The sequence below is a fragment of the Mobula birostris genome, chromosome 20, assembly GCF_030028105.1.
Source record: "Mobula birostris isolate sMobBir1 chromosome 20, sMobBir1.hap1, whole genome shotgun sequence".
NCBI lineage: Eukaryota > Metazoa > Chordata > Chondrichthyes > Myliobatiformes > Myliobatidae > Mobula > Mobula birostris.
In genome coordinates this window covers 45,604,822-45,619,238 of record NC_092389.1, presented here as the reverse complement: position 1 = coordinate 45,619,238, position 14,417 = coordinate 45,604,822, and the positions used below count along the sequence as shown (strand labels likewise).

At 41.8% G+C, this 14,417-nt stretch overlaps 1 protein-coding gene across 2 annotated transcripts in view; it reads left to right on the top strand.

Moving 5' to 3' along the window:
- snx19b (sorting nexin 19b) overlaps positions 1-14,194 on the top strand; it is a 190,568-nt gene extending 176,374 nt beyond the window's left edge. The window contains exons 11-12 of one of the 2 annotated variants that reach the window (XM_072238546.1): positions 7,046-7,170; positions 8,669-14,194. In XM_072238546.1, the coding sequence (XP_072094647.1) occupies positions 7,046-7,169 (124 nt within the window). In that variant the 3' untranslated portion in view covers position 7,170; positions 8,669-14,194. Of the gene's footprint in view, positions 1-7,045; positions 7,176-8,668 lie in introns of those variants that run through there. The other variant, XM_072238547.1, reaches the window with a different exon arrangement.
- Positions 14,195-14,417: the final 223 nt, after the last annotated feature.

Here is a 14,417-nt window from a genome sequence, read left to right as displayed (position 1 = left end):
AGCATATGTCTTTCACACAGAGTGTTGGGAATGTGGAGTACGCTGCTGGGAATGGTGGTAGAGGCAGATACATGAGACATGTTTAAGAGACTCTTAGGCACATGGATGAAAGGAAAATAGAAGGCTATACAAGAGGGAAGCATTAGATTGATCTTGCAGTTGGTTGAGAAGATGGCACAACATAGTGGGGTGAAGGGCCTGTACTGTACTCTACTGCTCTCTGTTCTCTGCCTAAGTACTGGAGTGTTTTCTCCTTGTTACCCATTAACGTCAGTGTTATTAGGGCCTCCTGATGTCACATTTTGTTAGGTACTTGTTGGTCAAGGGCAGTCATTCACACCTCATCTTTGAAATTCAGCTGTTTGGACCAAGGTGTGATGCGTAGCAAAAACCTCGAACTGGTCTTCATGAACAAGTTATTATCTTGAACTGTTCCCTGGGAACATGCTTCCACCTCTGGTCCTGTGGGCTCTGATTGACACATATGGGGCAGGAGCTGCTTTGGGCTAGATAGATGGTTGTGAGATGGTCCATTCCTTCCATCGTTTATGCAGCACTTTGTGTGTTCGTGGCCCAATGTTCAGCTGGGAATGTTTGAGCACGTGGTTGGATCTTGCCCACTGTCTGCCTGGTATTACGTGACTGTGCTTGGAATAGGGTGCTGGATTTGGGGTTTGGTGTGGGTCTGTGCCAGGTGAAACTGTTAGTCCTGACGAAGGGTCTGGGCCTGAAACGTCGACTGTACCTCTTCCTAGAGATGCTGCCTGGCCTGCTGCGTTCTCCAGCAACTTTGATATGTGTTGCTTGAATTTCCAGTATCTGCAGAATTCCTGTTGTTTAAATAGTAATTACCTGGATTCGATATGTGTTGATTTTTCTGAATATCATGTACCTGGGCAGCATTCCACATTATTGGTTTGATATCAGCTTATGACTAAATCAGTGAAAGATGAGATAGCTTTTCCACACAAGTAAATGCTATAATCTGTATATCATTTGTGCTCATATGTAAAGTCATTTTAAAATTTGATTGGATTGCATTCACTGCCCCCTGGAAGTTTGATCCAGATGCCAATTAGGAGCTGAACGCCATTTACAGCATGCATTTGGTGCGAAATTCCAGTCACCGTAAAGCATTTTTTATCAAAAATACCTCAAACTTTCATTTGGACTAAAATTGAAATTCAGCTGCATTCAAAGAACTGTCAAGATTTCACGCTCACCTCAGCCTCCAGTCACTCTGTACCACATGGTGGAAAGCTGCCTTTTGTTCCTAACCCTTTGAGGACAATGTATACAGCGTTCAGAAATAATGATGTTTCTTTTTATTTTTTTTTGAGAGTCCTCAAAGACAATCACATTTCAAAAGTCTCTTTGGGTGTTACTGGATTTTTCAAATTTTGACCCAGTGCCTGAGAAAAGTCTCTGATTCTACTAAATTAAGATGTAGTACTGTGGGTTAGAATACTTTCCTCAACCTCTGTATATCATGTTCAACCACAGCTTAGAGTCAGTGGATCCAAGATGAAACAACACATCTGTCGTAACTGACTCGGTTCAATGCTTAAGTACCAGCACATTGGTACAATATTTATTGCTGTTACCTCATAGCTCCAGTGCCCAGGGTCATTCCTGACATAGGGGGCTGTCCGTGTAGGATTTGTACATTTTTGCACTGACCAGGTGGGTTTCCCCAAGGTGGACAAAGGACATAAAATATTTTAGCCTACTCTAGAGGTGTTGGAGCTGGTGTGCTCCACCGAGGACAGTGTGGCACGGCGTTCAGGCTGGAGTCGGTGCTGCCCCCCACCAGTGTTCGCTTGGCAGAAGACAAACTCTTTTGTGGTCCACTGCGGATTCCTGTGGCATTATGGCTCGAGTTTGGACTCTTTTATTGCGTGGCCGTATCTTACTGATACATTTATGTGCTGCTATCTTGTACGTGCTTTGTGCTGTGTGACTGTTGGTACTGTGTTTTGCACCTTGGCCCCAGAGTAACACTGTTTCATTTGGCTGTATGCATGAGTATTCATGAATGGATGAATGACAATTAAACTTGAATTGAATTGAATCGAATTTAAACCTTTTCATCTGATATAGCCCTCCAAGATTCTGTCATCTGTGTGCCTATCAACAGTAGGTGTCTCTTAAATCTCCTTAATGTATCTGCTTCGAACATCATCTATGCACTTCACTATCTGTGTTCAAAAAAAACTACCTCTGATATTCCCCCTCTATTTTCCTCCAATCACCTTAAAATAATACCTCTTTGTATTTGCTATTTCTACTCTGGGAAATAGACTTTGAGCTGTCCGCTCGATGTACGGGTTAGGCTAAGGTTTACTAAATTGTGAGCGTGTTATTTTGGTACCAGAAATATGGCAACACTTGCAGACTGCCTCCCCAGCCCATTCTCAGACTACATTGGTCATTAACACAAACGGTGCATTTCACTGTTTCGATGTACGTGTGACAAACAAAGCTAATCTTTTTTCCCCTCAGAGGTGGCAGCAGATAATTATCAGCTTTATAGTGCTCGGAGAATTGTTGGGGTGCAGGGAGTTGTTGGGCATGTGAATGAAGAAACAGTGCTCTGCCAAAGTCTTAGACACATATAACCATATAACAATTACAGCAGGGAAACAGGCCATCTGGGCCCTTCTAGTCCATGCCGAACTCTTACTCTCACCTAGTCCCACCGACCTGCACTCAGCCCATAACCCTCCATTCCTTTCCTGTCCATATATCTATCCAATTTAACTTTAAACGACAACATCGAACCTGCCTCAACCACTTCTGCTGGAAGCTCGTTCCACAGAGCTACCACTCTCTGAGTAAAGAAGTTCTCCCTCATGTTACCCCTAAACTTTTGCCCTTTAGCTCTCAACTCATGTCCTCTTGTTTGAATCTCCCCCAATCTCAATGGAAAAAGCCTTTCCACGTCAATCCTCCTCATAATTTTAAACACCTCTATCAAGTTCCCCCTCAACCTTCTACGCTCCAAAGAATAAAGACCCAACTTGTTCAACCTTTCTCTGTAACTTAGGAGATGAAACCCAGGCAACATTTTAGTAAATCTCCTCTGTACTCTCTCAATTTTATTGACACCTTTCCTATAATTCGGCGACCGGAACTGTACACAATACTCCAAATTCGGCCTTACCAATGTGTTATACAATTTCAACATTACATCCCAACGCCTATACTCAATGCTCTGATTTATAAAGGCCAGCATACCAAAAGCTTTCTTCACCACCCTACCCACATGAGATTCCACCTTCAGGGAACTATGCACTATTATTCCTAGATCCCTCTGTTCTACAGCATTCTTCAATGCCCTACCATTTACCATGTATGTCCTATTTTGATTAGTCCTACCAAAATGTAGCACCTCACATTTTTCAGCATTAAACTCATTAAACTCCAATTTTAACATATACAGTATATAGCTAGGTTGCCTAAGACTTGCACAGTATCATATAAAATGTCTTTCCAGTTACCAGTACTTAATACTGCTGAGCTAATACAAAGCTAAATATTCTTATTTCTGTTTCCCAACCACCTTCCTGTTTTAACCAACATACAGTACTGTACAAAAGTCTGAGGTACTCTAGCTATATATATGTGCCTAAGACTTTTGCACAGTACTGTAGGTTTTCGGGAAGTAAGTGAGTGAATAGACTGCTGGGAGTTTTCTGAGAGCTAGCATAGATGTTTTAAGGCAGCTGTCCTTGTCATGACAAAATGAGAAATATGAGTTCCAGTTTAACTATATCTGGTGCAGTTAGACCCTGCTATTGTCTGCCAAGAGTTCCCACTTGTGTATTTCCCTCGGTTCTCTCCTGTCTTCTCTTAGGCCCTCACTCAACCCATCTTCACCACTCTGGTCCTTTGACTTCTAAGTAAATCACTGCCCTCCTGACTTCCTTCCTCCTCACCACGGTGGCTGATTTTGTTCATGGTTCTCCCCTTCACCGCATGGGTTTCCTCCAGGTGCTCCAATGTCCATGTGTCAAATAAAGCTAATCTTTATCTCCTGCTCTGTTTCAAATTTCCTGTCATCAACCCTTTTGTCAAAAAACCAGTTCACACAAGTCTTAGCCCTTGCAAGCTGATTTTTCTTCTCCAAATTTCTCTGTTTGTATGAATCCCTCAGTCCGATATTTGTTGTTGCTGCAATGTTGGAAAGGGGCCCTGATTAAAATCGCTAACGTCATCTTGTTTGACTGTCTAAGCTACCCTTTTCTGTGTACTATATTCCTAGGAGTGAACATCACCAATAGCCCCTCCTGGTCCAACCACGTAGATGCCGTGGCTTAGAGAGCTCACTACTGTCTCTACTTCATCAGGAAGCTAAAGAACTCTAGCATGTCCCAGTTGACCTTTATCAAATTTATCGATACACCATAGTATCCTATCTAGATGCGTCATGGTATGGGTAACTGATCTGCCCATGATCGCAAGAAACTGCAGAGACTTGTAGACACAGCTCAGCATGTCAAGGAAGCCAGCTGTCCCTCTATGGACTCCGTCTATACTTCTTTACTGCCTCAGTAAAGCAGTCAACGTAATCAAAGACTCTTCCCACCATGGACGTTCTCTCGTCGAGTCATAGAAAAGTACAGCACAGAAGTAGGCCCCTCGGCCCATCTAGCAACTTAAACTGCTTACTCCCACCGACCTGCACCGGGATCACGGCCCTACCATCCATGTACTTATCCAAATTTCTCTTAAGTTTTGAAATTAAGCTCCATGGACCACTTGTGCTGGCAGCTCATTCCACACTCTCACGAACCTCTGAGAGAAGAAGTTTCCCCTTAAATTTTTCACCTTTCACCCTTAACCCATGACCTCTAGTTGAAGTCCCATCCAACCTCAGTGGAAAAAGCCTGCTTGCATTTGCTCTATCTATACCCCTCATAATTTTGTATACCTCGATCAAATCTCCCCTCAATCTATGTTCCAAGAATAAAGTCCTAACCTATTCAATCTTTCCTTATAATTCAGGTCCTCCAGACCTGGCAACATCCTTGTAAATTTTCTCTGTATTCTTTCAACCTTATTTACATCTTTCCTGTTGGTAGGTGACTAAAACTGCACATAATACTCCAAATTAGCCCTCCCCAAAGTCTTATACAATTTTAACATAACATCCTGTCTCCTGTTCCCAATACTTTGATTTATGAAGGCCAATGTGCCAAAAGCTTTCTTTTCTTTTGTATCTTCTCCCCTCTCCCATCAGGCAGATGATACAAAGCCTGAAAGCATGGACTACCAGGTTCGTTGACAGCTGGTATCTCATTGGATCTCTTGTACAGTCAGATGGACTCTTGACCTCACAATCCTTGTGTCTATTATTATCGACCTCTCAATCTACTTGCTCTGCACTTTCTCTGTTGCACTTTTTTCTGCATTCTGTTATAGTTTTACCTCAGTGCACTGTGTATTGATCTGTTCTGTATGAACAGCATATGAGACAAGCTTTTCACTGTATCTTGGTACATGCTTCAAGATTCAAGATTGTTTAATGTCATTTACAGCACACAAGTGTAAAGGAGAATGAAATATTTGTTACTCTGGACCCAGTGCGGCACAAGGAACACAACAATAATAATCCAATTTCAGTTCCAAAATATGGTAATCCATCCATGCTGAATCTCTGCATTCTATGATGTGATAGATTTTTATCATCCACCTGTTCAAGAGCCTGTTCCTGAACCTGGTGGTATGAGTCGTGAGGCTCCTGTACCTCCTTCCTAATGGCAACAGTCAGTAGACAGCATGGCCTAGATGGTGGGGTCCTTGATGATGGATGCTGCTTTTCTGCAGCAGTGCTCCTTGTAGATGTGCTGAACGGTGGGGAGGGCTTTACCCGTGTTGGACTTCCAGATTGTAATGTATCCAGTCATTAATAACTTTCATCACCAATGGCTTATTCTCCTGAGCCTGTGCCATTAATTCTGGGTATCCCACATGAATAGAACCTTCCCCACCTCATTTTCTCAATTCTGAATGGTGATTTTTATTTGTGCAATTTAATAATGTTGACATCTGTTTTTTTAGGTAATAGATACAGGTCATTGATTTATGGACCAAGTACTGTTGGCAAGGCTGGCGTTTTTGGCCTATCCCCCATTGCCCGGAGAAGGCAACAGTGAGCTGCTGAAGTCCAAACAGTGAAATAATTTGCTGAGATATTGCAGTGGACATCTGTGTGTCTGGAAGCTCAAAGGGAGGCTAATTGGAGGACATATCTCATTCCAGTGGAAATGGACAATTTGGGCAAATTTAATTCTGCAGTTCCCCTTGGCTCTGAGCTTCATATGTATTAAATATTTGCTTATAGATGTCAATTTATAATTTTTTTTGAGATTTTCCAGCCATTTCACATTTGTTCTGGTTGCCTCATTATAGGAAGGATGTAGAAACTTTAGAGAGAATGCAAAGGATATTTGCCAGTTAGAGAGCACATCTTATGAGGATAGGTTGTGTGAGCTTTGTTTTGTTTTCTTTGGAGCGAAGGAAGATGAGAGGTGACTTGATAGAGGTGTACGAGATGATAAGAAGCATAGATCAAGTGGCTAGCCAGAGATTTTTTCCCAGGGTGGAAATGGCAAGGGAGCATTATTTAAGGTGATTGGAGGAAGGTATAGGGGGATGTTACAGATAAGTCCTTTACATAGAGAGTTGTGAGTGTATGGAATGCCCTGCCAGGGTAGTTGTTAAGGCAAATATATTAGGGGCATTTAAAAAACTCTTGGATAGGCACATGGATGAAAGAGAAATGGAGGACTATGTAGGAGGGAAGAGCTAGATTGATCATGGAGTAGGTTAAAGGGTCGGTACAACATCGTGGGCTGAGGTGCCTGTACTATGCTGTATGTTCTATCAACACTAGCTTGCTTTTGCATTCAAGCACTTGTTGCCTGTAACTCTGTGTTTACGATACTTATACCCCGAAACGGTTCTTGAAAATCTGTCTTCCTTTCTGATTGTATTGTTTTATTTCTGCTGTAACTCTGCTGTGTTCGAAATTTCTCTGCAGACATCTGGTGTACTGCATATGGGATCTGCTGCTAGAGTTCCTAATCCCTGAAGCTTCTAACGAGGAGTTCCAAAAGTCTCTGTTAACCTTGGCTTCAGGAACCTCAGAGAAAGTGCTGGGATGAGGTAAGCAGTTGATTTGCAGAATTTTTCATTGGCGTTTTCTCTTCTGTGAAGTTCCTCTTGTCCAGCGTGGTGGCATAGCAATTAATGTTATGCTATTACAGCACCAGGGAGCCAGATTCAATACCATCACTGTCCGTAAGGAGTTTGTACATTTCCTCCTTCAGATTAGATGGATTAGATTAGCTTTATTTGTCACATGTACATCAAAACATGCAGTCAAATGCATTGTTGGTGTCAATGACCAACACAGTCTGAGGATGTGCTGAGGGCAGCCCGGAAGTGTCACCACGCCTCCGGCCACCAGCATCGCATATCCACAACTCACTACTCACTAACCCTAACCTGTATGTCTTTTAGAATATAGGAGGAAACTGGAGCACCCGAAGGCAATCCACTCGGTCACAGGGGGAGTGCCCAAACTCCTTAGACACAGCGGCAGGAATTGAACCTGATCACTGGCACCGTAAAGCATTGTACTAGCCACTAAGTTGTTGCATGGGTGTAATTGGGTGTCCTGACGAAGGGTCTCGGCCCGAAACGTCGACTGTACCTCTTCCTAGAGATGCTGCCTGGCCTGCTGCGTTCACCAGCAACTTTGATGTGTGTTGTTAATTGGGTGACCCATGCTTATTGGGCCAGAGGGGCTGTTGCCATGCTGTATCTCTGAATGAAATTTGATGTGCTGTGATGTTGATGGCCAGCACCCACTGACTGTCATGTGGCACACAGTCCTCAGTCCTCCATTATGATAAAGCATCCAATCCCGAGAAACAAACATTATAATCAATATACCAACTCCCTTCTGTAGTTAGCAGTCCAGCTCATTTCAGCACTTGTGAATCAACAATGACCTCCAGAATGATTCTCCTTAACTCTAAGTGACTAAGATTTAACTTTAAGTCATAAGCCACTTAAAAGATGCCTGCCTTCCAATCTAAGATTTGTTCCATTGTGTAATAAACTCCAAATGTCCATTCTGTTTTTGTTTAATTTTCTCAGATCAGCAGTGGCATATTAGTACTTGTTTCAGCCACAAACCTGTTGGAGGGAATTCCAGTTGTGCTGGCATAGCAGGGACACAGTCACATTCCAATCTGAATAAGCAATTTTGTTCTTGCATAGCATAGAATCAAAGGGTCCAATCATCTGAATTTACAGGCCAAATTCTCCACATTAAAGTCTATTTAACTTTAAAGACTGTGACCAGTGGAAGACAAGCTGGACCAGGACAACATCCCGTGCACCATCAATGCCACTCAGGGACTTGGACTATATATTTAGTGTGACTGTATGTACTCCTGCTATTGTAACTATAATGTGCTGTGTGCTGTTGGTACTGTGTTTTGCACTTTAGTCCTAGAACACTGTTTCATTTGTTTGAATGGCAATTAAACTTGAACTTGAAACTCCTTCTAGAGTTGTAAAGAGCTGTTTGTTTCTTCACAGTTGAAACAAGGTTTACCTTTGGATTAACTTGTACTTTTTCTTTCTTGTATAGCCAAGAACCATCTCCACCCATCAACTGAATATTAAGGGAAGCATATCTCAAGAACATTACTGGGACATTGCTAAAAGAGATCAGATAACCAGAATGGATGCGAGATACAGGCTTAGCTTAAATCCTGTAAATTTCAGCTTCAGATTCGTAGTACAATGGCAGCACTAATCAGCTATTTATTGAAAATGTTAATGCATGTTAGAAATTGTCTTGCGCCTTGTCTAGCTTTGTGGAGATTATTTCAATGAGTATTTTACACTGTACTGGCCCTCTTCAGTGCCACAAATGTGTGCAAGGAAATCAAGATGATTGTCATGTTTGATATGTAACAAGTACTTCACATAAATGTGAGTTTTAAATAGTTTTAAATTCATTAGATGCAGTACCTCTGAGGCAGGTTTATATGATAGGCTTCTAAACTATTCCTTCTCAACAATTAATGACTGATGGTTGTTCTACCAAGGCCAGTCTCCACAAATGCACTAATTAAGATATATTTATTTGAACATTACTGAATCAGAAATACTGGCACTGAATAGCACAATGAGCACCTACTATTCAGCACTTTTTGGGCACCAAGTTCATGAAGTTCTTCTGAATCATTTCATTTCACCTTTTATGGATTCTTTAAGTGTGGAGGACCTTCTCTATTAGTGTGGAAGAAGCTCTGTAGAAGTGTTAGATGGTTCATCCTCTGCCTTTTCATCAGAGGAACAGCTCTGAGGAATTTCTCAGATAAACAGTCAAGCTGCAGTACTTCCTTGTCCAATATGCTGTTTGAGAACCTATCCTTGTGTTTGTCACAATACGTCCTGGAATGGAGCAGGAGTCATCAAAATCAAATTTGTTTTATTTAAGACCTAATTGACAAAAGTGCTTTGTTAATTTAACTGCTATGTGCAAGTTGGACTATCAGGAGTAGCTGCTGTACAAGACGTTACTCCTTCGTAATTTTGACTAGACGTGAGTCTGTGATGTTAAATGACGCTGCTGGGAATGCTCGGCAGTATGAGCAGCGTCGGTGGAGAAAGAAACACAACTAACAAATAGCTCAGTGGCCGTTCGTTCAAACTTTGACCTGCTGAGTATCTCCAGTATTTATTTTCAATTTACATTTCCAGCAAGTGCAGTATTTTATGTTTCTGTGAATTCGATATTTATAGTTTCTAAAAATGTTTGAGATGTTATATTTTCATCTCACTTAGTCATAGTTTGGGTGAAGGTTAAATATCTCTATTACTTGTGTTACAGTTTTTCGTTTACCTACAGTTGTCATTTGTAACTTGTAACTAATGCAGAGTGAAATATGCTTCCCGTCTGGTTGAAGTATTGTGCTCAACCACTTGGTCTCGTTCCTCCTTTCTATCTACTCTTCTGCGTACCTGTTATTGCAGTGAGCTGATGTTGGTTGCTTATTTCATTAAATATTTATTTTAAGGCCATACCTTGAAGATAGAAGTAGGTGCCCAAATGTATCAAATCATTCTACGTTAGATTTTAAGAATCATCTGTATAGAAATCTGTCTTCCGTGGACAAAGAGTGAAATAAAGAAGAGTATCAAAGCACAAATGCAAGGTTAAACCATTCACTGAATTCACTAAGAGCCATTCTGTTCTAACTTGTTGAGCCTGCTGTTAGATATAGAAGTGGAACCAACTTTTGAGAATGCTACTTGGTTTAAGTATTCAGTAGAGGTATCAAACAGGTGTGAAACTAAACCACTACGTCCAACAAGCTCCATCTGGGATCTGAAGTACTTATGTTAAAACCAGGGAGCTTTATGACAGTGTAAGTTCCAATTTGTAGAAAGCTTCAAAGTTCAAACTCTGTGCTGGTGGTGTAGTAGCATCCGCACCCGGGCTTCGGAACGATAGGTAAAGCCAGATTTTGAATCTCTTTCCTAGATGCTCTTTCGTTACCACCTTTGATTCGGCCTATGAGAGCGTTGCTGCCAGCAAATCTGAATATTGCATTGGAGCTGTGCTTAGCCACACAGTCATATGTATAAAGTGAGTCGAACAGGGGGCTAAGCACACAGCCTTGTGGTGCTCCTGTGCTGACGGAGATCGTGGAGGAGATGTTGTTGCCAATCCAAACTGACTGGTGTCTGCAAGTGAGGAAATCTAGGATCCAATTGCACACAGAGGTATTGGGGCCAAGGTCTTGGTGCTTATTGATTAGTTTTGAGGGGATGATGGTATTGAATGCAGAGTTATAGTTGATAAAGAGCACTCCCTGAAAGAGAGATTTAGACATTTAGTCTTCTTATAATAATTAATCGTCCAGATCAGGAAACTTAAGAGGCAGAACCCTGACACTATATGGACCAAGGAAAGTCGGAAAAAGGCTGGCGATTAGGAAAATCAGCTGGTGAGATTCTGAGGACAACTGGATCAACTTGAATTTCCAGAGTATGACTGCATGGTTCTATTATACATGGGAGCCAGTAAACAGGGCTCTGGCTTTTGAGAGTTAGTATTTGTATCAACTAAAGACCTGATCTGATCAACTGGCAGGAGTGTTTTGCTCATATGTTAAGTGCCATGCCCTATGGTATGGATCATGAGTGTTTTTGGCAAATTTTTCTGCAGAGGTGGTTTGCCATTGCCTTCTCCTAGGCAGTGTTTTTACAGGTCGAGTGACCCTAGCCATTATCAATAATCTTCAGAGATTGTTTGCTTGGCATCAGTGGTTGCATAACCAGGACTTGTGATATGCTCCAGCTGCTCACCACCTGCTGCCATGGCTTCACATGACCCTGATCAGGTGGGCTTAGCAGGTGCTACACCTACCCAAGGGTGACCTGCAGGATAGCGGAGGGAAGGAGAGCGACATATCTCACCCCGCCACCCCATGAAGGTGGGAAAGAGTTGTTATTCCTTATACTATATATAAGGTCCCTAAAGCTGATCTTAACACAGCTAATTTCATATCCAGGAAACTGATCATAAATTTTGGATGATGGTGTGAAAAGAAACAAGGACCAGATGTAATTGGGCCCTGAGGAGGATTGGCCCAAATAATAAACAGAATTGCTTGTTGAATGTTAAAGATTATTTTATTTATCACTTGTACAAGGGTGTGCTGGGGGCAGCCTGCAAGTATCATTGTGTTTCTGGTGCCAACAAAGCATGCCCACAGCTGATTAATCATAACCCATGTGTACGTCTTTGGACTGTGGGAGGAACCTGGAGTACCTGGAAGAAACCTACGTAGTCGTGGGGACAGCGTTACAAACTCCTTACAGACAGTGGCAGGAATTGATCAGGGATCACTGATGCTGTAAAGCGTGCTATCTACCCTCTCTTCATTCTCTTTCACCTAGTGGCCACCCATTTTAATTCCACTTCCTATTCCCATTCCGACATGTCAGTCTATGGCCTCCTCTACTGTCATAATCAAGCCACACTCAGGTTGGAGGAGCAACACCCTATTTTCCGACTGGGTAGCCTTCAACCTGATAGCATGAACATCAATTTCTCAAACTTCCAGTAATGCCCCCCCCCCTTCACTATTTCCCATTCCCATTTTCCTCTTATCTCCTTACCTGCCCATCATCTCCCTCTGGTGCTCCTCCTCTTTTTCCATGGCTTTCAGTCCTCTCCTGTTAGATTCACCCTTCTCCAGCCCTATATCTCTTTCACAAACAACTTCCCAGCTGTTTACTTCACCCCTCCCCTCCCCCCCCCACTTTCTTACTCTGACTCCTCATCTTTTTTTCCAGTGCTGATGAAGGGTCTCAGCCCAAAATGTAGACTACTCTTTTCCATAGATGCTGTCTGACCTGCTGAGTTCCTCCACCTGACCTGCTGAGTTTGTGTGTGTTGCTTGGTTTTCCAGCATCTGCAGATTTTCTCTTGTCTAGGTTAATATGTGAGAAGCGTTTGATGGCTCTGGGTCTGTACTCACTGGATTTTAGAAGAATGAAGGAGGATCTAATTGAAACCTATCAAATATTGAAAGGTCTGGATTGTGTGAATGTGGAGAGGATATTTCCTGTTGTGGGGAAGTCTAGAACCAGAGGACACAATCTCAGAATAGAGGTTTCATTTAGAACGGAGATGAAGAGGAATTTCTTTAGCCAGAGAGTGGTGAATCTGGAATTTGGTGCCACAGGCAGCAGTGGAGGCCAAGTCATTGGGTGTATTTGAAGCAGAGGTTGATAGGTTCTTGATTAATTAGGGTGTCAAAGATTACAGGGAGAGGACAGGAGAATGTGGTTCAGAGGGATAATATAATCAGCCATGATGGAGCAAACGCGATGGGCTAATGTTACGATGCAGAATGCTACATGGGTGAACAGCTGTTGTAATTGCAGGTGGTAACAGTTCCAGTTAGCTCACAGTTTGTATTGTACTTGATACTGAAAATGCCCTGATGTATGGAGAACAATGTGCTCAGTTTTGTGAAAGAGCTATAGTTTATGATGTTGATTGTGCACTAAAGTTCGCAGAATAAAGCTTTGAAGATGAATGTAAATATCAGATCCTCTGGTTAGTGTTATTTTCAACTTTTGCCTAACACCATCACTGCTTCAACACCATCACAAAAAGCGTTTCTGACCAAAAGAAACACATTGAATATTTTTACATACAGTACTATGCAAAAGTCTTAGGCACATACAGTGGCAAGCAAAAGTTTGGGCACCTGATCAAAATTTCTGTTACTGTGAATAGCTAAGCGAGTAAAAGATTAACTGATTTCCAAAAGGCATAAGGTTAAAAATGACACTTTTCTTTAATATTTTAAGTAAGAAAACTTTTTTATTTCCATCTTTTACAGCTTCAAAATAACAAAAAAAGAAAAGGGCCAGAAGCAAAAGTTTGGGCACCCTGCATGGCAGTACTTAGTAACACCCCCTTTGGCAAGTACAGTATCACAGCTTGTAAACGCTTTTTGTAGTCAGCCTTCCAATTCTTGTTTGGGGGATTTTCACCCATTCTTCCTTGCAAAAGGCTTCCAGTTCTGAGAGCTACTTGGGCGGTCTTGCATGCACTGCTCTTTTGAGGTCTATCCACAGATTCTCGATGATGTTTAGGTCAGAAGCTTGCACCTCTTGAGGTAGTCCATTGTGGATTTTGAGGTGTGTTTAGGTTCATCCTGTTGTAGAAGCCATCCTCTTTTCATCTTTGGCTTTTTTACAGACGGTGTGATGTTTGCTTCCAGAATTTGCTGGTATCTAATTGAATTCATTCTTCCCTCTACCAGTGAAATGTTCCCCATGCCACTGGCTGCAACACAAGCCCAAAGCATGATCGATCCACCCCCGTGCTTAACAGTTGGAGAGGGGTTCTTTTCATGAAATTCTGCACCTTTTTTTCTCCAAACATACCTTTGCTCATTGCGGCCAAAAAGTTCTATTCAAAAAGTTCAAAGGAACATCTAAACAAGCCTGATGCATTTTGGAAACAAGTCCTGTGGACTGATGAAATTAAAATAGAACTTTTTGGCCCGCTCCTGGAAGTTTTCATGTTTGATTGTTTTGCAACATTGAATTACAGTGGATTTAATTTGACTTTTTTTTAACTGATTAACAGAAAAAGACTGTCGTATCAAAGTGAAAACAAATCTTTACAAATGATCTAAATTAATTACAAATATAAAACACAAAATAATTGATTGCACAAGTATTCACCCCCTTTAATATGACACAGCAAATCATCACTGGTGCAATCAATTGTCTTTCGAAGTCACATAATTCGTTAAATAGAGATCACATGAGCAGTCAAGCTGTTTCAATGCATTGTA